Source organism: Anser brachyrhynchus, assembly GCF_964034855.1.
Source record: "Anser brachyrhynchus genome assembly, chromosome: 23".
NCBI classification, from domain to species: Eukaryota; Metazoa; Chordata; class Aves; order Anseriformes; family Anatidae; genus Anser; species Anser brachyrhynchus.
The window spans coordinates 3,537,960-3,563,599 of NC_137716.1; the positions used below are offsets into that span (position 1 = coordinate 3,537,960).

The window sequence follows — 25,640 nt, forward strand, 5'->3', positions numbered from 1 at the left end:
ACTTCCCATTAAAGTGTCCTGATAAGTAAAGGGGATGGGGATCATTCAGCAGCAACATAACTCAGCAGCACCGAGTCTGCTCGTGGGAGGCTTCGTTAGAGGAGTGCAATATTTTAAGGTGAAGTGAGCATTTTTGGGAGATGAATGAGGAGTTTTGGTGTTCAATCAGGATTTGAGTGTACTGGCGGAGGTGTCTGGGAGGAAATGCCAAAGCCACACTTCGGGTTCATTACTCGATGTCTCTATGAGAAGCTTGCACAGTGATGCCTGCTCTAAAAACCTGTGAAACTGCATGTACGCTCACACACTCGTCCACAGCTCCCGAGCCGCTGACATAACGTGCTTAAAGCTCGGGATAACTGCAGGCAGTGGAATTGGTTCACGCTGCCCAGTCCAGTCGATGGCGGTCAGTTTTGATTTTTGTCACAACCGAGTGACAAAATACTTAGTGTTCACAACCAGGCCCCCGTCGTGTCCTTCTCATGCGTGGAGACACCAGGGCGGGTGCGCTTCGGTGGGTGCGCTTTGGGCTTTGCCCACGGAACACAACGCGGGCAGCGGGCAGGGCAGCTGCTGCGTGCCAAATCCCTACCGTTGGATTTACGGCTGAAAAGGAGCAGACAGGAGAAAAATCCGTTCCTGGGCTGGTCTCCTGTCACCTTCGGGAGGCCAGGTCACCGGGGCACCTCTACCCTGGTGATGAAGAAGGCAGCTCTTCCCCAGCCTGACCTGTTCAGCTTCTGCTGCCAGCCCTAGAGCTCGTTATACCTGTGCCAGCTCAACTGAAAAGTGCTCTCGTATAATTTTTCTTTCTACCAGGAAGTTTGTTATGGCTGTGATGAAGTCACACCGTACCCTTTCCTTTGATGAACAGATGAAGCACTTTTATCCCTTCAAGACAGGGCACGCTTTGTTCTCTCCTGGGGCTCTGCTGGGAGCCCCCTTGGGTCGTGCAGCATCCCGGGGGTGTGGGGCACCTGGGCAGAGGGGCCCGGAGGGAGCAGGGGAACCTCTCTGCTGCTGCTCAGCACCTGGGGGCCGTCACATCCAAGGTCAGGATCAGCTCCTAGGGCCGCAGGAGCACGCTAGGAGCGGCTGGGTGCTGATGGCCTCCCTTCTTCCCAAGGCGTTTCGCCACGCCGTAAAAACACATTCACGCCTTATGTTAATTTACCACTTGCACAAACGCCTTCGCAAGAGACCGAGCAACAAAGAGCGGCCTGTTTCTGACGGAATACGGCTAGCCAAAGATAAAAGAACACTTTTTTTTTTTTTTAATTTTGTTTTAAAATCCCAGCGCGGGGCCGGAGCCAGGCGGGGCGGCGCAGGTTGCTGCCCGCGGCCGGCAGGTGGTGCCGCCGAGCCGGCCCCGGGAATAAAGTCGGGAGAGAAGGGAGCGGGGAAATGTGACCGAGACGGGGCAGTTGGCACGGGGAGGAAGCGGATAGGAGAGAGCAGGGAGGGGGGAAAAAAAAAAAAGAGAGAGAGAGAGGGAGAACAAAGAAATCGCTCCGCAGGAGGACGGGCGGCAGAGCTGGCCGGGAAACTTGCAGGGCTGCGGGAGCGGAGGCGAGCAGGCGGCTTTGTCTGAAAGGGCGAAGGCACCTCCTAAGCCTGCCGCTCCCCTCCCGTGGTGAAGGGAAGGAGGGCTCCCGGGAGCCAGAAGGGAGGGGAAGGCGCCGGGGGCTGCGAGCCCGAGTCCCCCCCTGCTGCTGGGGGGGGCCGGGGGGTGCGGGCAGCCCCTGCCCCCGCTGCCCCGCGCGGCCGGGGATCGCCGGGCGTTTGGAGCCGAGAGCAAACCCAGCGGCTTTCGAAGTGAGATTCCGGAGGAAATTTAAAGAGCATCCGGATCCGGAGAAAGGCAGAGAAAGAAAGAGGAAGGGAGAAATCCATCCGACCGCGGGGAGGACCCGAGGCAGCCGAGGGAAGGACGGGCGAGAGAGAAGCTGACGCCCGGGCAGAGATGGGGTGAGCCTGGCACTTTATTATTCTCGAATCGCTTTTCTTATTGACGGCAGCTGAGCTATTTTTAAGGTAACTGCAAAAGAAATGAAGGTTTTCAATTGCATTTTTTTCCCGTATTGCAAGCTTTAAAGTTTAGACTCGCCTTTTGTTTTAGGGGTCACAAAGCAGGTAATTGCACGGCTCTGCAACTTCTGAAATCAAGTCGCGTGTAAGGGAAGCCTCTCGTGATCCACGCGTTGTGTGAGACCCAAACGGGGAGACTCGCTGGGAGGACTGGAGCTGGGCTGTGTTCCCAAACTTTTCCAGAAGTTGGAAGTTGGAGGTTTTGTTTGGCTGTTGTGACTTTGGCACTCGGTAAAATGGATTCTGCTTGCATTTCTAAATGAATAAATAGCTGGTTGAAATTCCCTGCTGCTTTAGTTTATGAGCCTCCTCAGATTTTCCAAGAATGAAATAATGCTGCGTGGATGTGGCAGTGAATTTTGGCATGGAAATAGGGGCTTAGCCTGGTATTTAATTTATGCCCTATTTATAAGTCTCAGTCGTGTAAGTTTAAGGACCTGACGTGTTGTTGTGAGTTTCTTGTGCAGTAACTCTTTGTGGCTGTGGATCTGTAGGAAACGTCTGATCAACCCCCTCCAAATGTGTGGGTTTGACATTACAAGGCAAATAAATAAAATTCTTTGAGGCTTGTGTTTTCCTCTTGCTGACTTTCCTCTTGGACTGTCTAGATAAATGATTGAGCATTCAAACACACGTTCAAGAGGCAGGAAAGGCAGAGACAAAGAATCAAAAGTGACAGCAGTGTGAACGTGGCACAGATCCTTTGAAGTTGGCAGAGTCTGTGCTGATCCAGGATAAAGCAGAAAGCGTCCCTATTTTCCTGTCACTTCTCCAGTGATCCACAGAGTTACTGTAAAACTTCTAGAGCTGCCAGGAAGGGTGTAGCAAGCAGAGGGTTTGGGACGAGCTGGTTTATTTCCCGGGGCCGTGGGATAAATCCTTCTTGGATCGACCACGGTTAACACCCAGCAGTTATGTGATTTTCTTTAGAGGGCCGCGGGCTCCCGTGGAAGAAACATTGAGATGGTGTCATCATCTCAGCCGGCCTGGATTTCACTCTGTAATTGTAGCGGTGTAGTAGCAAAACCATTGTTAAGCCAGAGATGACATTTCTACCCAAAATTCCTTATTTCCACTTAACTCCTGAGTTAAAGTGTCTTCTTGCTCGCGCGTTGATCACATGGGGTTATTAAGTAGCTTTCAGCAGCATTTAGATTCCTCTCCATACAAAAGAAATTAAAAGCACACCACCTTTACGTGATGTTCTGGCAGTAGACTTTTATTATTCATGAAGCAGGGATTCTGGTCTTCATTCCTCCATATTAGGTTTATTTTATTTTGTAACATCATGTTCTGCTTTTCACGGACAGGCTGTCCCTGCACTCTTTTGTACCCACTGCCCTGCAGGTATTAATGTTTAGCATTTCCTCTCTGAGGAGGATTGTTGTCAATAACGCTTGATCCTGAGGGAAGTGAACTTAGTCAGGTCCTAGCTGAGTCTTCAGTAGACGCTTTATTTCTCTGACTCTGCTAAGCGCATTGTCAAATGCAACTTCTAGTTTGATCGGGGTAGAGTTTACCCACTTGTCACGTTTTTCAACCAAAGAATTCAGCCGCTCTTGTCCGTACAGCCATCCCAGTCACCTCTGCTGAGCAGGCAGTCTGAGCGGGCCTCGTCGAAGGGGCTGCTGCTGCTCCTGGAGCTCTGGCAAGGACAGGTCGAAAATAGCAGCAGACCTCAGTGAGTCCTACGAGCGAAGGCAGGCGTATGTGCCTGGAAGTGTGAGGGGTCCTGCAGCTCGTAATGAAGATGCAGAGGCAGAATTTGTGTCGGAGGCGTGGAGCACTTTGAATTGCATACGTATCTCCACGTCTCTGGTTCTAATTATTACCAGACATGTTTTTTTTCAGGAACGTGTAAAGAATTATTTAGCTGCCCTCTGGCTCTGCTCTTTTCTAACTATAATTATTGTACAGACTTCCAGCAACGGTGTGAGTGTGTCAAAAGAAAGAGCTCTTGAAGCTCGGTAGCAGAAGCAACAGTTGTCCTGGGAGGGTGAATGTGCAGATTGTGTTGGAGACACCCAGTAGTAGAGTACTCAGCAGCCGAGGTGCTCTAGAGATTGAGACTGGTTTCCAAAAGGGGTGGAAAAAAATCCTTGTTCTGGAAAAAAAAAAAAAGGGAAAAAAAAAAAAGTTGTGTCTTTTACATGCCCTTGATCCCCTCTCTCTGTGCCTGACCTTGCGTGCTTGCCACTCTTCCCCACGCTAATCCCGACAGGAGCATATTCAGCTGGGATTCCTTTGCTGCCCTTTATCTGCAGGCAGGCCAGGAGGCAGCTGCTTTTCATTCCTGTGCTAAACCCTGCCGGGTAAGCTCTTGGGAGTGGGGGGAGGCCGAAGGGAAAGCGGCCCGCAGCCAGCTCCCGCTGCTGGAGCTGCGCTGCTCAGCCTTCCCCGTGCGGCTGGCGAGGAGAAGCCTGGCCTCTCCCACCTGGACGCTCGCAGCATTGTGCCCAAGGTGACGTGATGCAGCACGCATCGAAAGCAAAGCTGCAGCTGAGGGGGCTTGAAAACCTCCCTGGCTGTTCGAACAAAGGGCTGCGGGCCAGCCTTCCCCAACTTTGTTCCTAAAGCAGTGGGGTTTTGCAGTTCAGTATCTAAAAACCTGTGTCCTGGGGTCAGTGCCCCGATCCCAGGCAGGCAGGATCCAAGCACGCCCTCCGCACCCCTTTGTAGGGAGCTGTGGTTGCTGTGGGCTCTGGAGGGAGCTGCACCCAGCAGAGGGGAAGGGTTGGACTTGCAGAAGGAATGCAGTGGGAAAGAGACGGGGTTTGCTTCTGCAGCCCCATTAACCCCCACTTCTTCCCCAGACAGCGCTGACACGCAGTCAGCAGCTCTTCAGGCTGCTGAGGGAAGATAAAAGGAAACAAAGACAGCAGCCGAGGAGGAGGAGGAGGAGGAGGAGACCGGTTCTCACGTCCCCTCTGCGTTCCAGTTCTGCCTTTTTGAAACACTGGGCTCTGAAACGCGTTTTCTCTCAACTCAGTGCCAACCAACCCCCTCCTTGGAATTATCCGGGGCCGTGCCGCGCTGCAGGGTTTCTCTCGCACGAGCTGGTGAGCAGACAGAAGGAAGAGCCCCGGCCCTGACGCGGCCAGCGCGGCCTCCCAGCTGACTCAGCGTGGCGGCGGGCTGAGCGCCAGCGCTGAGCCACATTTCTTTCGTGCTCTCATGCTCACGTACCCCTCTCGGCTCTGCCCTGCGGACGCCCATCCAGGAAACCAGACCTTGCCGAGGGGAAAGGGCTTTGGGAAAGACGGCAGCGAGAATCGCAGAGTTCCCCCCACGGCAGCTGGGAAATTCTGGTCTGCTGCTGTGGCTGGCAGAGGGCCTTTATCAGAAAACTGCCTGTTTTGGGGGGCTTCGAGCCCAGCCACGGGGCGCAGTGTGAAAATACATTCCTAGGTCTCTGTGCTCTCGAAGGTATCCTGCTCCTGGCAGCAGGAGTAGCACACCCCAAAGCCCTTCCCTACCCTTGTGGCTGAGCGCTATTGTGCCCACGGGTCGCAGAAACAAATGATTCTGCTGATCTGGTGCTTTGTGATTTCTCAGCTGGCGTTTTTGATTAGTTTTTTAGATGAAGGGGGACAACAGACTCCTTAGATGCACAGCAAGGTATTTAAAAATGATCCCCCCCCCCGCATCCGAATGCCAAGAGTCGCACATGAACTTCCCAGAGGTGCCCTTGACCGAACTCCATCCAGGAACAGCAAGGCAAACGCAGTCTGTGAGGATGGAGCTCAGCACATTCCAGCTGCTGCCTTAAGTGCCTAAATCCCTTATTTCTCAACCTTGGAAATCTGCGATATTTGTGTCCCTGGAGTGCTTCAAACTTGGACTCGCCCACCAAATCTCTCTCTTAGAAAGCTATAGGTTACATTTGTGTCTAGGATTCAATCCTGCCCCCTTGTCACATGCCTTGCTTTAGAACTGAAGACAGGACTGAAATATCAGGATCCGTTTGGGGAACGGTGACCCTAAAAGCTTCCCCCTCCCAAGCGCACACAACAAGGTTTCTTTCTGGTCATGCAGCAATGGGGCAAGTGAGCAGGAGGTAATAAGTAATTCAGCTAACAAAATAGGCATGTTTCAGGTGGGTAGACAGGTTTGTGAGGCTACAATTACTGAGGACGAGAAATAAAAGGATCTCAGTAGGAAAAATCTTCCAGATCACACAGGAAAAAAAAAAAAAGAAAAACAAGGACAAAGCATGAGCTAAATGCAGTGGTGCATTCAAAAGAAACCCCTCCCCACACCCTGTGTGGAAGCTACTGAGCAAAGACATTGCTGGATGCCATAAAAGATCTAAACCGGTGTTTAAAGAAAAAAAATAAAAAGGAAAAAAGGTTTCTTCCTCTCGCCCTTTTCCTTTCAAAGAAGTCTGGCAGGAGGGCTGCGGTTAGCAGCTGCCCTTAGGTTCGGGAACCTGCTGATGAGAGCGAGCGTGTAACTGTCAAATAGGATTTTCCTGAAGAGGTGGTGTTTGCCTTGGAAATACCCCAAGAAAGTAAAAGCAACAAAACATTGCTTCTCCGAGAAGGTGAGGAACCCACCAGGCTGCTGAAGTCGGGGATGTGGCGAAGAGAAGGGGGCATGCGGTGAAACACACGGAGCTGCCACGGCGCTGTTGAAACTCAGGCGTGGAGATAAACGGTTTGGTGAGCAGCTCTTTCAGAGGCTGGCTGTCCCTTCTTCCGACCTGGGCTATTCCTTAAATCGGGAGATGTTTCCTCGTGGGATTTTACACCTTTATCTCGGGGCTGGAGGTCGCAGTGGGGATCGTGCCCCGTTTCCAGCCCGGTCTATGTCTCCTGTGGCTTAAGCACAAAATCTCGTCACCTTTTTACGTCTCTTATGCTGCTAGACTCATCTGCTGGCTTGAGAGGGTGTCTCTGGTGAGGATTAGAGGGCTCCGCGAAATCCTCCCCTTCAAGACATCCCTGGCAAAGGGACTCACGGTGGGTTGAACCCTATGTGGAAGACAGGCTGTGGGGCAGGGCTGGCCCTGCTGCGGCTCGGACATCGTTGTGCTGCGGCGTGGTGGGCCTGGTGGGCGTGATGCCTGCGGGTATCCTGATCCCGGTGGTCCCACACGCTGCAGGTGCTTCAGGGGACGGCGCTGGTGCCAGTCCCTGGTGCTGCCGTCCCCTTTGGAGAGGCCTCTCCTGGCGGTGGCTCATCTCCCGTTCTATTGCAAGGGAGATTCTCCAGCATGCTCCGTCTGCAGGAGCCCTGGATTATTCCAGAAGCTCCTATTTAGGACCAGGCTTGCAGGCCTGCGAAGAGCCGGCATCCAGGCAGGACACTCGAGGACAGCTCATAAATCCGGTGCCATATGTGTTCAGATTACACGGAATCGGAGAGGCAGCTCTGGTTTTAATCTCCTCCACTCTTTGGCACCTCTTTTGCCCGCTGTTCCCCCGCCAGGTAAGACATGGCACTAGTGCAAGGGAGTGAACCGATGCCACCTGTACCTCCTTGGCATCGGGCACTGCTTGCAGGGCGTTCTCCCAGGGTCTTGGCAGCGCCTCGATGCGTCCCAACCTGGCGAGTTCCCTCGCTCGGAGGCAGTGAACTCAGTCCCTCTGGCCCACTTGCTCCTCACCACCCCGCTGACCCCATAAATTAAGAGGACAAATAATGATTTGCTCTCATAGCAATGGTGGAATAAGCAGCTTTTCATTAAGAAATCAATTTGGATACTGTAGCGATGAGGATAATACAAGAATCAAGGCAGAAATGAGACCAGTGAGCAGTTTTGCGTGTCAGCCTAATGACCAGAGGCAGACTCCAGCCAGTGAGCAGATCAGCAACGATTGATCCAAACCCTCTCTTTGTGCATCCTCCCCAAACACCAGTGACCTTCTTCCAGCAGCTCTCCTGAAGGAGAATCAGCAAGAGGAGGCAGCGTCCCGGAGCCAGGAGCTTTGCCGTTGCAAGGAACACGTAAGGAATAGATGGATTAGTTAGGTTGTGTCTCCATTTTTGTTTTTAGCTGTTTGGTTTAGCCTGTTGGCTGGGAGCCTGCTGCTGGAGCGTTGGGGGACCTTTCACTTGGGGAAAATTTACTTCTAAGCTATCTGTGAGATGTGGGACTCTTAGATTTTACCCTTCCCCCAGGGCTGGGTACAAATGCAGGCAGAGTGGAGACCTGGATCCTTTCCAGTTGCCATCAGACACTTGCTGATCATGTCCGCGTCTCGGCCAGATCTTTGTCCTTTCCCTCATTTGATTCGTTTTTTCTTAATTATCTCTGAAGGACAGCCCTGGGGGATGTGAGTGGTTTTATTTACACATGCCCTTTCCACTGGTATGTCTGCATTGTTACAGGGACTCCCAGCTGGGAGCACGAAAAGAAGAGTCAGCATTTGAGGATGCGTGGCGTATCGAGCATATACTCTTAAAACACAGGGGAAAGAGGGCTGTAGAGGGAGAGAGAACATGACAGTTTGAATCCTGTGCACTTTCAAGACTATTTTTAAATGCTCTGTAGTGTTTTTGGAAACAGGAGGTCAGCAGCTTGGCCAGAAGCAAGCTAACAGACGGGTGCTCCTCATACATTACTCTGCCCATGCATCTCAGATCTGTCTTTCAGCACCTGCGCTTTTCCTGCTCTGAACTTCCTCCAGTGCCACTCGGTCTTGCCTGCGTCCCCACCTTGCTAATCCACTCAGCCGTGCTGAGCTGTGTCAGACCCTGCCGTGGTTCTGTGCTGCTGAGGAACATAGAAAGGGTGAGGCGGAGCCATTTTCATTTGCACCTTGTTAGAGACGTGCCCTGAGATTTGCAAACGTCACGGGCTCTGCTGTCAGGACCTCCCCGGAGCTCACATCCCGTATTCTCACATCAGCAGAGTCTCAGTTGCTTGGTTTTCTTCTCTCTCGGTTTGCACTGCTGCCTACTCACTCTGTCTTTCTTGCACTCCACCACTTAGACCCTAGGAGAGCTTTTGTTTTGTAGTGTTTGCTCTAACCTTGTCAGACGAGTATGTGAGCAGTGAAAGGAAGGTTTCCGTGCCAGCCAGCATCCTCGGCAATAAATTCTTATACTAGCTAGATACATTTTGTGTCATTTTACTGGATTTAAAAAAACCACCTTTCTCAGGCAGTTGGGAGAAGGCAGTGAGGGGCTGCCATCATGGGGCAATCTTCAGCCTCCGTTATTAGGGGTGTGCAAGGTGGCAGCAACTATTCCCGTTTGCAGTGAGGAAAGGGGAGACATTGCAGAATCTTCTGAAATTCTTCTTGTTTCGCTTCCCTCAGAGGGAGACAGGTGCGGGAGATCCTTCCCTGGCTCCAAGCAGGCAGGTGAGGCTGCAGACGTGCCCTGCTGCTGTTGCTACCAGTTTGCTTTCCGCTGGAAGCGAAGCACATCTGGTGTAGCTGGCAGCAGGCCTGCTCACGGAGTGTGGGCGACTTTCGCGTTCCTAACTGGAAGGGAAAGACCTCTCGGAGACAGCGTGAAGCTTTGTTGCTCCAGGGAAGACCATAAGGCATGAACAAGCATACGAGGAGCGTCGAAGACAGCGGTGATTATGTAAGGACATGAAAAGCAGAGCACCCTTCCCCGCTGACACCAGCAGCAGTGCGTATTTCAATGTACCTGGGGCATCTCTTGGTGTACCTGAGACCAGGGGAAAAGACCTCGTGCCCAAGGGCTGTGAGCTGCGTGAGCAGGCAGCCAAGAGCCAAGCCAGCCTCATGCAAATAGAAAAAGCGTAAGCAAAGCCCTGTGAAGATGGGCTGCTCTGTCTGATAGACCTTCTAGAGCTATTTATTTTCCATTCCTGGTGCTCAGAAGGAAGGCGATGCTGGCTTTTGTGGGTACTGACACTGATTATGAGACAGCAGACAGCAGGGTGCCCCCTGTCCTGGAGTGACCAGGAGGAAGGCAGTGGGATTGCGCGGTATCGAAAGACTCAGAGGTAGGCCACGCAGAGAGAATTTCTTATCACTTTCTTACCCCTTCGCTCCCTTTCTCTTTTTGAGACCTCCGGTCTCGATGGTAGAGGCAGAGCAGGGCAGGGTGGGGACCCCTCCCTGCAGAGACTACTTTACAAAGCAAATGAGCAGGCAGCTGTCTGCATCTTGTTGGGGGACAGCACGGGGCAGCCACGGGGGATCCTCTCTGCTGGTGCCTGGGGTTGTGCCCGGCCCCGTGCTGCAGGCACTGGGTGAATTCCCGGGTGCTGCTGCAGCACCAGCCAGAGAAGGTTTATCCCCAGGAGTGCTGCGGAGAGCTCTGTCGGGGCGCGTGGCAGGGGCTGTCCCATGCACCGCTCGGTCCCAAACCTGCTGCGGTCAGCAGGAGACTTTCCGTTGACGCTGGGCGCAGAGCTCACCGCTGAGGAGCGAGCACAGGAATAACTGCTGTGCGTGCGAGGGGTGATCTCTGAGGAGGGTTTTCCGTCACGGTGTCACTGCAGCCAGCGTCACGTGCGTGTGACTGGAAACGTTAGAGCCTTCCAGGCTCCTCTGTGGCCCTCTCCCAACAGCCGGCTCCTGCTGCCAAAGGGATTTGCTCCAGTTACATGGCTCACCCAATTATCTTCCATGACAGGGAAAGAAAACTTATTTAGTGATGAGAGATCATTACAAATTACAAGCTCTGTGAGCTTGGGACAAACGAACCCCTTAAGTGCTGCCTGGTTGAACGCTCTGTCTGTGCTCCGCGTGATAAATAACAGCTGAGTTTCTGCATCGCTAGGAAATGAATCACTCTGGAGGCAAAACCAAAAAGGAGCCTCAATCCAGCTAGGAGACCTGAAAAGGAGGCTGCTGGAGGAGAGACGTGCACTAACCCCCTTGGCCTGCAGTCCGTCTTACACTTGCTAACAAATGCCAACAGCTAGGTAATGTCCCTCCTTTGTTCTGTCTGACACTAGACCAGGACTTGGGGGTCAAGGTGCAGGGCCATTAATTTTCCCTAACTCTGTGTCTTGTGTCTTGAAGGATAAGTCATGATCCGCGTAAAACACAGCTTCTGTTAGTGGAGCCCAGAGAATTTGAGTCTCATTTGAAAATCAGACTGTGGCTGAATAAAACCAGCCGGCGAGGATGCTCAGGAGGGGCTGGTTTAGGCCTTTACGCAGTCTGCTCCTGAGCAAGCGATCTGAGTCAGGACCGTAGCCTGGGGACAAGGCTGGAAACTGGGAGGTGGAAGGGAATATTTCATTTCCTTCCTAAGTTTTGGTGATGCCTACGGAAAACACCAGGTACAGTCATCTTCGTTCTGCTCACTGCAGCTGTGAGGACTTGGAGTGGGCTGGAAATAGAAATTTGTGGATTTCAGGGGCTCACATGTCGCACGATTGTGACTGTGCTTTGTTTGCAGCTGTTGTACCCAGGGAGGGGGTTATGGGATGTATTCAATCCTATCAGACTTCACAAGCTGTAAATAAGGAGTGTGGAAATGACCAGTGCCATGGGTTTTAACCAAAGTCAAATGGAGACCCCATCCGCTGGTGCACCTGGGCTGTTGTGTCACGGAAACGTTCCTTCCTGCCTCTTGAAATGCTCAAGTTACATCCTGATGCGAGATTCAACTCCTCAGTTCGGCTTAGACACTACTGGTTACAAAATCCAGGCAGTGCTTGGTTCGGTGCTTTCACACAGCAGCTGCACATTGTGTGGTGAAGTGTTTCCTCTAATTCATTCTTAAGTGACTTGCTTTTAATCCTGCAGCGTGACCTCTTGCTGCAGGATGCGCTTCCCAAGCGTGAGTCGAGGGAGGAAGAGCTGTGCTGGGGGGGAAGGCACTGCTTGTGCTCACAACCCAAACCCACAAACCCATCCTCCATCCATCCATCCATTTCCCCAGAGCTCCAGCTCGGAAATATCCCGGGAAGTACACCCAGCCCAGCAGCCAGAGATCGTATAGCTGGTGAAGTCACCACGAAATGTGCACGTAGGTACCAAGGGATAGTGAAAGAAAGCTTCGTATCAGGCTGAAATTAAGATATCCACTAAGTATTAGCATAATTTTGCCACGCCAGCTGCATTGTGTAGGACCAGCTGGTGTGTCCAAAACGTGAGATCGTGATGTCCTGTTTGTGCTCCTGCTCGCAAGCTGGCTGCTGATCCTCGGGTGAATGCGTGTGTAAGACCTGCTAACCTCAGGGCTGTCCTGTTATCGCTGGTATGACGAGGCTGTGGTCTTTGGAAATGTGTGAAGGACAGCAGAGGAGAACAGAGAAGCTCTAGAAGAAAGTAGAAGCCTCTACCTGTATTTAACCACCCTTGGTGGCTTTGTTACCTTATCAAGAGTATTTCCATAGACCAAGGTCACTGCTGTGCTGGGAAAGCTGCTGTCGTCATGCTGCGTGGATGGTGGGCAAAAAGAACACACAAAAACCTTGGGCTTGTACTTTACAGGAGCATCATCAGTGGTCCACGGGCATTAGAGGAGTGCCAAGGGTGTGGGGTGCTTCTGGGGAGAGCACACAAAAGCCCGAAGATCTTTGAAAAGCAACTTACAGGAGTGCTGGGGAGCTTTGGTCATGACTCCCCTGATAAGGAGGGACACTAGATGATACCAGTGCAAGGCTGCTGTTTGAGAGATCCGGGTCCGTGGGAGCTGCAGTGCTCAGCACCTATGTCAGGGATCCCTGGAGTGGAGGCAAACAGCAAAAGTGCCCCTGGCACTGCGTAATGCAGCGTGGGTGCTAGGAAGTCAATCCACCTCCCCCATTGCTCAGCTTCCCCTCTGCCCTTACACCTCTGTTCATCTCTGTTGCAGGGAGCAGCCAATCTTCAGCACCAGGGCCCATGTTTTCCAGATCGATCCCGCCACCAAACGGAACTGGATCCCCGCCAGCAAGCACGCTTTGACCGTCTCCTATTTCTACGATGCCACACGCAACGTGTACCGGATCATCAGCGTGGGGGGCACCAAGGTAGGGAGTGTCTGCTGAGGGCAGCGCACAGTTTGAAAGCAAGTTTGTTTCCAGCCCAAATCCGTTCTGCAGTTGATGTTCACTGTGTCAAGTTGGTCAGTTCTCAGCACGGGGCACTAGCATTCTCACTGCAAGGAATGGGAGATAAAACAGTCTCCATGCTGAAGTGTATTTAGTGTTGGACAGTTGACTCTGTGCTGATGAAAAGTGTGCCGTAGGGTCTGATGTCCTCCTGCCTCCCCTCCTCTCTCCCTGCCCTCCCTACCTCTGAGCATGCAAAACGTGAGATTTTTGAGAGCCTTGATCCTGTGTTAAAGCTGACCCTGTAGAGAGAACGCACAAAGACTGAGGGGCTCTCAGAGGCAGTCTGCTCAGTCACTACCCCAAGACAAGCTTAACTCTCCCTAAATTCTTCTTGACAGACATTTTTCTGACTTGCTCCTGAAGGCAGATATTCAGCAATCTTCCTAGGCAGTTTATTTTGTTGCTACACTAACCAACAGAGTCTTTCGTAATAGCTAGTCCTAAGTGCAGTTTAAGCCTTTTACTTTTTTTTTCCTGACTTGCCATGAAAATGGAGAACATCAGAAAGTTGCTCAGTCCCCAGAGACACTCTGCCTCTTCTATTCCAGCATTGAAGGCCCAATGAAGCTTGTGGTACTTAAGCTTTTTTCTTTTTCTTTTTTCCCTTTTTCTCCAGCAGAAAGAAGATTTACATTTGTTCATGTCACAAAGCTGGACTAGAAAGGCTTCTGGTCACCAGAACCCTGAACTGCTGTTTTATACATTAAAAGCAGGGCTTCTACCCGCAGTCCCTACGGTGCATAGCCATTACAGTGTTCAATCTCACACCATCGTTCTGGGGCAGCAGCGTGGAGTCTGACTCACTTTTGCCTCTCCCCACAGGCAATCATCAACAGCACTATCACCCCCAACATGACCTTCACAAAGACGTCTCAGAAATTTGGACAATGGGCAGACAGCCGAGCCAACACGGTCTATGGACTGGGCTTTGCTTCGGAGCAGCACCTCTCCCAGGTAACGTGGCAGGTGCTGCCAGAGCCCTGATCCCAGTAGGGTGAATGTCCCTGAAACCCAGGAGAGGTCAGCCTCAGGAGAAAAGATTGTAGGGTCTTTAGATGTAGTGCTGTTCCCACTGTGCTAAAGTCTAATGCACGCTGCAAGGAAGTGCTTTAAAGGAATATTTGCCGTGTCCTGAATGTCACAAAATGAATTTGGATTTAGGGCTCAATTTTTGTCATCTCAACTTAGCTAATCCCACAGTTGTGAGTGCTGTGGGTAGTGGCAGGTGGGGGCTATTCCCTCAATTTTATTATTAATTGAAGAGAAAGTAGAAAGCACATTGAACGAAGTAGCAAAGGGAGGAGGAGTGACCCAAACATCGATTCTACTTTGTTCCGCATTTCAGTTCAGCAGCAGAGTGACTTTTCCGCTCCCCTCTAGTTTGCAGAGAAGTTCCAGGAAGTGAAAGAAGCAGCCCGTTTGGCAAGGGAGAAGTCCCAGGACAAAACAGAGCTGACCAATCCTGCCCTGAATATCACATCTCACCAGGTAATGCTCAGAACCAGGCATGGGTAAAGCTTACTGCTGGGGAAAATGGTCCCTGCGCTGATCTCTGGTAACTTGTGTGTGCTTCTATCCTTCATCCTTTTCTGCCCAAAGGCATTCTCGACAGACACTGAGGTTGGAGATTCACATTTTGATGACATCTGTGGCCCTGAGGTCACTCTACTGAAGCACATGAAGTGGATTAAATAGTGCTTAAGTGGAGCTCCTGGGAGGGTTTACAGCCCTCCCTCTTTGACAGTTAAACTATCGTAACCATTTGATGTCTGGTAAAGCCATGCTGGAAGAGGTTTGGGGTATTTTGTTGGTGGTGGGTTTGATTTTGTTTTCTTTAGAACGGCTCTCCCAGGGCTCGGTGTGACGGTAACAGGCAAGCAGCATGCAGGAGTGTGTGTTGCCGGGCTGAAGATCGTAGGAAGGAAGATGCAAGGCATTTCCAGCTTTTTGTTTGTTTGTTTGTTTTTGGGGCTGCAGAGGGTTTTTTCTCCCAAGCATTTCTGCAAGGTGGTGTTGTCCATGGGGGTCTGTGGAAAGACGGAGACTTCTTAGCACTGGTGACTGAGAAGTCCTCACTAGACTATTCCCATTTCTGTCCTATTTCCACTAGGGAAGAGAAGGAGCTGTGCTGTGAGAGCAGAACTCACTCTCCCCTACCTCAGGAACTCTCCATGAAGGCAGAGCTGCAGGCGTGACAGCCAGTCATTCAATTTTCTTTTCCCCAGGAGACCAAGCCAGAAAGCTTAAGCCCATCACGTATCATTCTCACACGTGTCACGCCTGCAATTGTTACCTGTCTCCCTGGATAACTAAATCAACTCCAGCAGCGGTAGGGTGGAGAGGAGAGGATAAGTGGTGGAGAAGCCTTCCCGTCTTTTTCTCATGGTGCAGCAGTTCAGCGTTGATGGTGAAGTTCCTCTCCCAAATAGTGTGCTCCAGAGGTGGCTGTGTGTTTCCCCGAGCTCCTGGCAGTAGGAGAGGAGCTGTAGGATGGAGGACGCTGCGTTCTCTGGGTTGAGTACAGATGGAATGGCAGCAGAGGAGGAGGAGGGAGTGCGAACAGTACCTTGGCCTGCAGTGAAAAGAGAGGGAGGTGGAGGCGGTGGCTCTGTGGAGACTGGAAATGTTGTCCGGGGTGGAAAAATGGGGAAAATCTGCCTTGCTGTTGGCTCCACTCAACCCCATGGGTGGCAAATGAAGAAGGGAGCAGAACAAAGCACTCACAGCAGAACCAAACTTTTAGGTAAAGGACTCCCTGGTCAGTAATAATTGCCCAAGACAGAGATTCACAGCCAGCTGCAGCCTGGAGAGCTCTCCCGGCTGGGAGGCAGGCTGGGAGTGGAGAAACTCCCTGCTCTCCTGTTTGTACCAGGCAGAACGCATCAGGTATCACAACAGACACGTCCAGCACCCCTGTGCTGCTCTGGCAGCTTGCAACCGAAGGGATGAGGTGGTCGGAAAGTGTTAAACACGGGTCTGGTAGATGGGCTAAGGCTCAATTTGTTCTTTGTACTTGACTCAGCAGTGCTAAAACTGCCACAACTGAGCCCATGATCACTCTTCCCATCCTGCCCCTTCTCTCCACACGAGAGCTCACACACAAGGACGCAAGGCCCCTGCCTGCAGCCATCTCGCAGCTGGGATGCCGACACGGTGACACACGCAGTGTCCCCTGCCACCTGGGCACGTGGACCTCGTCCTGCCTCTCCCAGCCCGTACACATCAGCCCTTCTGCTGCCGTCCCGCTGCTGATTTTCAGTCTCTGCATTAATGGAGCTTCAAACAGGAGCTTCACCCTTGAATAATTGATTGCGTTTCTGTTTGCGAGTGAGCAGAGAGCGGATCTGTCTGCTGAAATTAAATCAGAGCGCTCTGATTTTCTGCATCTGCACTAGTTTATTTAGGCGTCAGACTTCCAGAGCTGTGGAAATCCCAGGCCAGCAGCTCTCTGCTAGCCTCTAGTACCTAGCAAGGTGAGGCAGGGTTGAGTTTTGCAGGTCTCGCTTCTTGATCGCTCTCTGGAAGGTTTCTTGAAGCTGGTGTTCGATACATCCCGTGGCCCCGTCTGGCTCTATTTATAGATGTCAGATGACTCCAAAGGCAGGTGGCTGTCCTTACCCCAGGCATGTAAGGGCTACCTATCAGCTCCAGCAGGCTCACCAGCCACCTGGTCTCACAGCCCCCAACTTAGGATCCCAGAGGCTCATTGCTCAGGGAGTCTTTTTATAGCTCAGTTTGCCCCGTGTGTGCCAAGTTTCTTCCCTGCTGTGAGGGGAGACCATGAAGGGTCTTTTGGGGGGACCTGTGGATATAAAGTTTGCTTTGGTTTCTGCGTATTCATCTCTGCTCTGCTCTCAGTTCCCTCCAGCATGGGAGGGCGAATTGTCTCTGCTAGCCCTGATGTACGCAGGAATACAGAGCCGTGTCTTAACTCAAGGTACAGAAGCTGGAGTTGCAACTGAGCCCAGGTGGCATAGCAGGTCTGTGTGTAGAGTTGAAGTCTTTCCACTGCTCTGAGAAACGGCAAGAAAATCCTGGTAGGAATTCAGCAAAACCCTGGAAGAGCCGACTTGAGCAGCTTGGTGTGCCGGGCACAGCCGTGGGACTTGGGTTACAGGCTGCAACATCTCTGACATTTGTCAGGGGGAAGCTCGGGGCCAGAGAATTCAGTACCTCAAGTTGGGAAGGAGAAATAGCTGGTGTGTGCAAGCTGTGAGCCCACCTGCTCAGGGTCTCTGTGCACTGGGATCGCTGCCCCAGCATGGCATGGGGACAGGGAAAGGGAGGACGTAGCAGCAGAACAGGGCAGCTGCTGGAAGAGCTGAGCAGGACAGACACCAGCTTACCTATCCAAGAGAAAACCCTGCATCCACACAGCTTCTGAAGTCACAATTATACCACGACTGGCGCTGCTGAGCCATACGTGAGGGTCTTTGCCACACCTTGTCATGTAAACGTTGAGCACAGCTCCTCCTAGGAGCTAGGATTGAGAGCCAGGGTCTCTCACGAGTGTGATAAGAACTAGCTCTGTGAATGAGTTTGCAGGGACCTTGTGGCCACGTGGCTCGTCTTCACTGCCGTAAGATAACCTCCTCTTCCTCATCCCTCAGGTACTTCCCAGCCCCATCATCAGCTCCAATGGACCAGGAGAAGATAAACTATTCCGGAGCCAAAGTGCCGATGTTGAGATAAGCACAGAAAAGGAGCGGCTGAAGAAGATGCTTTCAGAAGGGTGAGGCTGCCATGAATGCTCTGTGCTCCTAACAGCTAAACTCTGTTTTGGCAGGATTTGGAGCACGTCCCTGTCATCCCAGCGCTCATAGAGCCCCTGAACAACTGAGTGGCCTCAGACCAAATGCTGTTAATCTAATACTACTTGTTTAGTTAGCCAAATAATGCCCTAAGTCTGCTGCTGCCCAAACCCTCCACTGTACCAATTTCCTTTCTTCCCTGGGAGAAAGTTCTCTCAGCTCAAAGGTGAAATTTGCTGTTGCTACAGCACGGGAAGGAGAATGCTTTGTGCCTGCAGCAGGGATGAGTTGTTGCCAGTTATCTGCAGATCAGTAATCTGTGATACCAGAAGATGTTCACACTTTTCCAGCTGGCCTAGGGCTGCATTTGTGTTAATTCCCCTGATGATTCCAGCAACATCCCTGCTGCTTCCTGTCTTTGTCTGTTCAAAAGACTCTGGGCTAGATTCTGTCCTGTGGCTCCTGCTGAGCTGGGAGCTGAACACTTAGAATATTTTTAAGTTAAAAGCAAATGTCCTGCTCTACCTTCTGAGTCTAGGGTGGTAGGGTTTCATTCAAAGCAAACTTGGATCCAACAAGGGTTTAAAAATGGATTCAGAGTCCTATGTTGCAGAACCCCTTTCTAGTAGTTGTATCACCCCCCCCTTCCCCATTAATCTCACACTGTGGTTTCTGCAGTTTCAGGAAAGCACTTGCGGCCTCGAAGTCGAATATTATGTGGGGATAAAGGAAAGAAGTAGATTCAAGGGCTGGAGGAAGCATTTAAATTTGGGAAGCAAGATGAAAGTCAAATAGCTGTGCAGGAAGAGGGAGCACTTCCAGGAGCGTGGCTTCAGTGTGTGTTTGCACTGGGGAGCTGGGGCAGAGGGAGCAAGACCTTTACACTGAGACCTTCACACTGTCCTGCACACCCCCTTGTTCTTTTACACAGCTCGGTGAGTGAGGTCCAGTGGGAGGCTGAATTCTTCAGTCTCCAGGACAACAACAACAAACTCGTGGCTGCTCTCCATGAAGCCAACGCCAATGTGGACCAGTGGAAGAAGCAGCTGGCTGCGTATCAGGAGGAGACGGAAACATTGCGGCAACGGGTGAGCGCTGCAGGGACCTTGCAGAGCAGATCAGAGGAAACCCTGTCCCAGAGCCAGATGGTGCCCTTGACCCCGTTCTCCCCTGAGGTTCCCTCAGTGTCAGCAGGAGACAGGATTCAGATCCAGGATGCTGCATGCGCCTGGCGGGGAAACGTGCCGAAGAATAAGGCCACATAACAAGGGACCTCTCAGAAGAGCTCCTGTTTTCTGCACAGCAAGCTGGGGGTGTGCTGAGTCCCTGCAGATAAAGGGAGGAAACCAGAGCCCAAAGTCAAAATGCCAGCTTCCCTTCAGATTTTCTGGGGGTAGTTCCTAGCTGCCAGCACTGCTGAGTAAGGACCATGCTTCCCCAGAGCTGGACACCAGGGCAGTCTTTTGGCTGCTGGCAGGAAGGATGGACGTTGCTCTATCTGCTATAATTAGCTGGAATCCAAGCTGCGACATCGTGAAACCCATGTGGCACAGTACAAACAAGTCCTTGTTCAGTCCAAATAATAGGATCATTTGACCCGCATAATGTCAGAGAGGTCGCAGATCAACTGAGGAGCCCTGTGTGCATCTGGAGAGAGCAGTGACAGTCACACAGCTGGGTTTCTTGGGAGGGGAGGGCAGCAATGTATCTGGGAAAGGGTGTTAGGACAGTTGAGTTCAGCTGGAAGAGGACTCCGGAGCCCTGGAAAAAGAAGCATAAAAGCATTTGACTTCTAGATCGCACACTATGAAGGCAGCAGGGATTAGAGCAATTAACAGCTGTTTCCACTTGATGGCTGTTGTGTGGCCAGTCTGTGCTGCAAACAACCGTCCCCCAGGACTCACTGTGCCCGTTGCTAATTCTCAGAGCTGGAGTCAGGCAGTAAAAGTTGCGCAGAACATTTTTTCTCCTCTGCAGCAGAAGGCTGCCCTAGGCATAGCGTAGGTCTTGGCTGTGTGTATGTATATGTGCATTTTGGGGACTGGCTGAGACAAGCTTCCAGTTCCCTGCCATTGCTCCATGCATTCTCAATTGTTTGGTGGCTGTTCTCACAGCCAGGGGTTAGGAGTGAGGTTTTCTTAAGGTTTGGGCAAGGGGCAGCCACTGTGGACTTTATAAAATCACAGAATAAACTGGAGCTCAGTGAAACATCTAGATTTTTGTCCCTAAACCAGGGCATTTGGGGACTAGAGCTGGTTGATTCTGGCCATAACCATGTGAGCTTCACATCTCGTGGTCACAGTTACAGGAATCCTAGTGCAGGACTCGTGTCACACCAGGGGTTCGAGGCCTGACCGTGTGAAAGTACCCAGCTCTGGAGCTCTGCTTGTAGAGCTCATTGCAAGCCCTGTGAGAGCTTGGGCCTCATCAACAGCTGCTCCAGACCTTCTGACGAGCTTTTAAAAATGAATCCTCTTCATGAATAATTTAAGCCACTGGGCTGAATTTTTCAGGAACGGGGAGCACTCTTGGGCAAACCCTTCCTGCCAGCTCTGCTCTGGTTGAACTGCAGTAACTCCCTTGCCCTCAGCAATATCAGCCTGGGGGTGTACATGGTGCTGGACCTGGCCGTAGCTGTGGGTTGTAGGCTCACGTGCTTGAGCTGAAGCCAGTCAGGACTTGCTGGAAGTGCAAAACTGCAGGAGAAAGCAGAGACAGAGTCTCTAGACAGAGTTTTGCTGCAGTGCATTTCTGTGCATGGTCTACGCAGAGCAGAAGGAGGGAACTTTTTTCCTAACAACAACAGGAGGGAAGCTGCTACCCTGTTGTGAGAGCCCTGTTGGGTTTGTAAGAAAGCCAAAACGTGAGAGAGAATGACTGTTGGTGATAAGACATTGGGACACTTCTGTATCTCTGAGCCTTCCTCGCTTCTGTGTAGGTAGCAGAACTGGAGTCGCAGGGGGCTCATGATTCCTCCAGCGAGAACAACAAGGAAGAGCTGAGCCAGACCCTGGAGGAGCTGGAACTACTGATCAAGGCTAAAGACGAGGTAATACTCCCTCAAAGCAGAGGAAAACCTGAATCTGGGTGGGCTGTCAGTCACCAATACCCTGTCCTTTATAGCTTGTCTGAGATCTGAGGGCACCTCAAGCTCCTGCATGAGATGCCCATGCAATCCAGGAGCTTCCATAAGCCAGCACAGCCCCCCCAGTGATTTCTTCTCCCCAGAGAGACAAATCTGAGTGTTGGTGAAGTGCTGGGAGTTTCCCATGCAAAGGGTCTTAAGCACAGAGTCTCAGCCAGTGCACAAATGACAGGGCTGTCTTACCCCTTCCCCTCTCAACCATCTTCAACTGTAGTTAGCTTCTGGTAGAATAATTGCTTCTTGCTTTCAGTGCATTTAAATTAATGATTTAAAGCTGAGTTTTAATTACAGAGGCTGTGAAGGAAGGGAGATGTGTAAAGAATCTCTCTGCTTTGCACAACTGCTGGCTCTCTGGTAGCTGGGCTCCAGCAGGGCGTGTGACCGGAGCCTTAGGCTTGGAGCCACGCAGCAGAGATTGGGGCAGGCAGGTGTTTTGGGATTGGCACGTGTTTTGGGGTTCTTTCTTTTTGAAGAGATCTCTTGCCCCACCCCAGACCTGCTTGGGGTAGAGGTAAAACCCTGGAGCAAAGTGGGGCAGAGTGTTGACCCAGCAGATGAGCAGGACCCCATGAGCCTGGGATGGGATATTAAGCAAGGATGCAGCAGTCACTGAGCCTTGCTGGTACCCAGCCAGTCATCTTGATTAGGGTCTGGGGCTTAGAGGCAGCAGGTACGGCACAATTGGAAGGTCAGAAAGGGAGGTATGAAGGAAGCCAAACTTTGGAGCTGAGTGTGGTTAAGTGATCCATGGAGCAAGGGAAGGGGCTTTTGCTGGGCTCTGTGGTGGGAGGTGGCCCTGCTGGGACGGGTGGATCTGGTGTGATGCTCTTCTTTTTGTGTTTTAGGAGATTCAGATGCTAAAAAGCCAGAAGTGTGGTCGATGGGAAGCAGAGGGCGAGCGTGAGGAGACCCTGCAGAAGCTTCAGGTAAGGATGGCAGATCTGGGGGCACCTCTGCACCTGGATTAGAGGGACCCGTCCCCATTTCTCCTTTGAGCCAAAGAGGGAATGCTGCAGAGCTGCCACGCCTCTCTTGCCTCAGGATGATGAGGACCGGTCCTTGCCCATGTCTCTGCCTTCCTCCACCCAAACTGTGTCCCTCAGAGATACAACGTGGGGCACCATAAGCAGGCAGTAGTGAACCCAGCCTGCACGTACTCTCCCCTAGCACTTGCTGTAGCCCCTGACATGGGACTGGAGAGGGATGGTGGTGTCCTGTAACCCTCTACCTCTCTCGAGTCCTGCTCAGCTTGCTTGATGGCCAGGGGTGGCTAGGGGAGAAGAGCTGTGGCTCGATCTGGCTGGCAGGAGGCATGCAAGCTGCTCTGCACCTCAGGGCAAGGGCACAGACGGAAGCACGATCTGTTGTGCCGTCTCTGGGGGCACTGCTTGCGCGTGCTTATCTCTGAGCTACTGGACGAGGGGATCTGCTATGGGGCTCGGCCCCATACCGAGGCACTGGTTTTCATGGAAGGATAGCGTCTGCAAACATCAAATGCCATCAGACCTGGAGATGATAGGTATCTGGGGGGGTCTGCACTGATAGCACCTGCTCAAACTGCAGGCAGATAGATGCCTGGGTTTGAGGGACACATGCTCACGTGGGGTGCTGTGACTCAAGATAGGGAGGACCCCCTGTGAGGGAGCTGCTGCAGTCCTGGGGTGGCTGGGTGTGGGCAGCCTCGCGCTGGGGTGCCGCTGGAGCTGTTTGGTGGAGATAAGCGTGCTGGTCCGTGAGCAGCAGGTATCGGTGCTGGGGCAGCCGCCTCACTGCACTCGTGTCCTTTGGCAGGAGTTGGAGGCTCGCAACGCAGAGCTGGAGCGGCGCCTTCACCTGGCCGAGCAGACGCTGGCGGAGACCCTGGCTGAGAGGGAGAAGGTCCAGAATGAAGTCACCAAGGTGGCGGAGATAATGGATGTGAAGATATTTGAGCTCAGTGAGATCCGTCAGGGACTAGCCAAGCTGGTGGAGAGCAACTGAGCAGCAGCATGCTCGCAGGAGACACCTCCGGAGGAGGGGAGCCCGAGCTGGGACTGGTCGCTGACAGCAATTACGGTCACGGAACAGCCTCGAGGCCTGTTCAGGCAGGATACGCCACCATACCAGCAGCTGCCTGGACAGCGTGGAGACCAGCCGCAGCCACTTCACTGCCCCTTGAACACCCAGATGGAGGGCAGAGAGGATCCGAGCTCCTGAATCCTCCACAGGGAGGATCTGCAAGCCACAGCCAGGCCTCTCTGGACCCTGCCATGGCTGTGGCGTGGTCCAGAGACTGCAGCTGTCCCTGTGCTGCCTTCCCAGCCTCCCTGCTGCCACACTGTCTCCAACATTTTTACCGTTTTCTAGGGGAAGGGGCTGAGCAGCCTTTGCATTTTTTCAGTAGTTTTTTAGGGAACCACTTGCCTTTTGCAGAATAAGCTGCCTGTTTCCCCACCTAGAGAGGGAGAAGAGGTTCCAGCACGCTGAGGACATCAGTTGCTCCTCTTCCTCTCTCCCAGCCCTAACAATTTTGTGTCTTTCTAACAGGAGCCAGTAACACTGGTCACTGTCAGGAGCTTCCAGAGGTAGCAGCCGCCCCACTGCAGAGCAGGGTGCTTCCCTGACCGCGTGCCCTTTCCACTGTTCAGTCACATCCTCCAGAGGAAAAAAGAACTGCAGGTTTCAAAGTTCTTATTAGTTTAACGCAGTGGGATTTAATGACTTGTTAAAACTTCTTCAAGCTGAGAGCAAAGGCCTGGTTGGGAAAGGGGCATTTGAGAAATGAGGCGTCCCCATGGGGATGGCCAACCAGCTGCTAGATTGGCATCTCTCCCAGCCTCTAAGGGCTGCAGTTAATTGAAATTAAATGGAGCAAATCGCAGTTGCTCTTGGGTGTTTTTTTTCTTTCCTTTTTTTTTTCTTCTCTCTTTTATTGGGAAACAGTCCCCAGAGATGTCCTGCTCTGTGTCAGATGAGCCGTGTTCTTTTTGAAGGGTACAGGTCCCAGCTTGCCATCCTTGGCCAGATTAAAGGAGAACATTTGGAGCATGCTGGGGCCAGTGCCCTCTGGGGCCTGTGGGAAGTCCGTGGGTTATTGTAGATGTTGTCTAGTCGTAGGAATCGAGGGAGGCACCGCAGAAACCTGGAAGGTTGTGTCTCCCCCGCGGTGCCCTTTGAGTCCCCCGTAGTTAGCCAGGAGCATGCGTAGCCCTGTGCCGGATGACGAAGCAGTGTCTGTGTAGTAGTTAGTTAGTAACCTCACAGGAGTGTGGCTGGATTTGGATTCTGTGGTCGTTTTTTGCCCTCTTTGCTGCTGTAGGTTAGGCAGAGACAGCAGTAACCCTGGGAACGTTTCACAGGTCTGCAGAAACTTTAGTTACGTGGCGAGCACCGGCTGCCACGTACTGCCTTCTCCGCACCCAGGCAATCCTGGGCAGCTCCTCAGGGCCTGCCTCTCCTTTCGCTCACCTGGTGACCAAGAGAGGAACCCACGGCTTCCACGCACCGCCTGCAAGTTGGGGCAGGATTAGGTCTGGCACCTCGGGAATCTGCTGGAGCCGAGAACTGCTGGTGACTGTGTGCTGGATTGTGTCTAGGCAAAGCCCTTCCCTCTCCCAGGGGTGATGAGGAAACAGCGAAATTTCCAGACCTGTGTAGCCAGGGAGGGGCTTTTCTGTTTGGGGGTTTGGTTGTTTTGGTTTTGGGTTGGTTTTCTTTTTTTTCCATTTTTTTTTTTTGGCGTGTGTGTGTGACTGGTTTTAGTGTTCTGCCTTTTTTTGTTATTGATTTTTATTTTATTTTATTTTGCATGAAGTGTTCTCAACTGTATGGGACTGGAGCTACTGTAGTAATATTCGTTTCAGGGTATTTAAGAAGGGAAGGAAGGAAGTTGGGTGGCAAAGATTTCTAGGGCCTTGTTTACCACCCCATGCCAGTGCTGATGTTTTATTCCTACAGGAGCAGCCTTCTTTGAAATAGAGATCAGCTCCACGAAAGGTGTGTTTCCTTTGTATCTCTCTCACTGGAATACGGGGGGACGGAGGTGGGGCCTGAGTTTATGGAAGAAGAAAAAGCTTCTTATGTTCTCTCTACCACTGCTCTCTCACGCTTCTCTTAGTGGCTGTGCCCCACACGGAGGAGCTGGGTACAAATCCTTACGTTTGGGTAGTTACCATTTCGTAGCTCTGCTGGTGCTCGGGGCCTTGCCTGTGTCGTGCTGCTCAGTGATCAGGGCTGACCAGGCCAGCGTCTGGCTGGGTCAGCTCTCCTGAGGGAGGCCGCGCTCCGGCTGTTCCCAAAAAGCGAGGGGAAGGCCCAGAGTCAAGCTGCTGCACGTCCCAGCGGGGCTCCCTCTGAGCGGGAGAGAGGCAGACACGAGTAGCAGCGTGGTGACAGTCGCTCCACCAGCCTCAGGAGGTGCCTGCTGTTTGCCGCTCTCCCTGGACCTGTCCTGGCCTGGGCTGGGCATCAGTACAGGGTCAGACCCAGCTTTTAGGCTATTTAAAGTTCTTCTGGTCCCATATGCATTCCCTCCAACTGAAGCCTAGCATCACCAGGCAACTCCACCAGACCTCCAGCAAAGACAACGGACCCACGGACAACCTAAGCTGAGTGCAAGAAGGTCTGCAAGTCACGCGACGAGTCACAAACGTAAGGAATCGGAGTTAATCTTCCTCTGACTTCCTGCAGGAAGCTC

The 25,640-nt window shown here is 52.2% G+C and overlaps 1 protein-coding gene across 2 annotated transcripts; it reads left to right on the plus strand.

The window, feature by feature from the left end:
• The first annotated feature begins 1,363 nt into the window (after positions 1-1,363).
• On the plus strand, positions 1,364-23,825 carry HOMER3 (homer scaffold protein 3). 2 transcript variants are annotated; one of them, XM_080565975.1, is made up of 9 exons: positions 1,364-2,034; positions 12,829-12,985; positions 13,892-14,023; positions 14,450-14,557; positions 17,680-17,801; positions 18,752-18,908; positions 20,759-20,869; positions 21,811-21,891; positions 22,757-23,825. In XM_080565975.1, the coding sequence occupies exons 3-9, from the start codon at positions 13,922-13,924 to the stop codon at positions 22,943-22,945; spliced, it is 870 nt and encodes a 289-aa protein (XP_080422101.1). In that variant the 5' UTR covers positions 1,364-2,034; positions 12,829-12,985; positions 13,892-13,921; the 3' UTR covers positions 22,946-23,825. The 2 variants fall into 2 exon arrangements, with proteins under 2 accessions (XP_080422101.1, XP_080422100.1); XM_080565974.1 differs by having other exon boundaries at positions 1,367-1,968.
• The last annotated feature ends 1,815 nt before the right edge of the window (positions 23,826-25,640 follow it).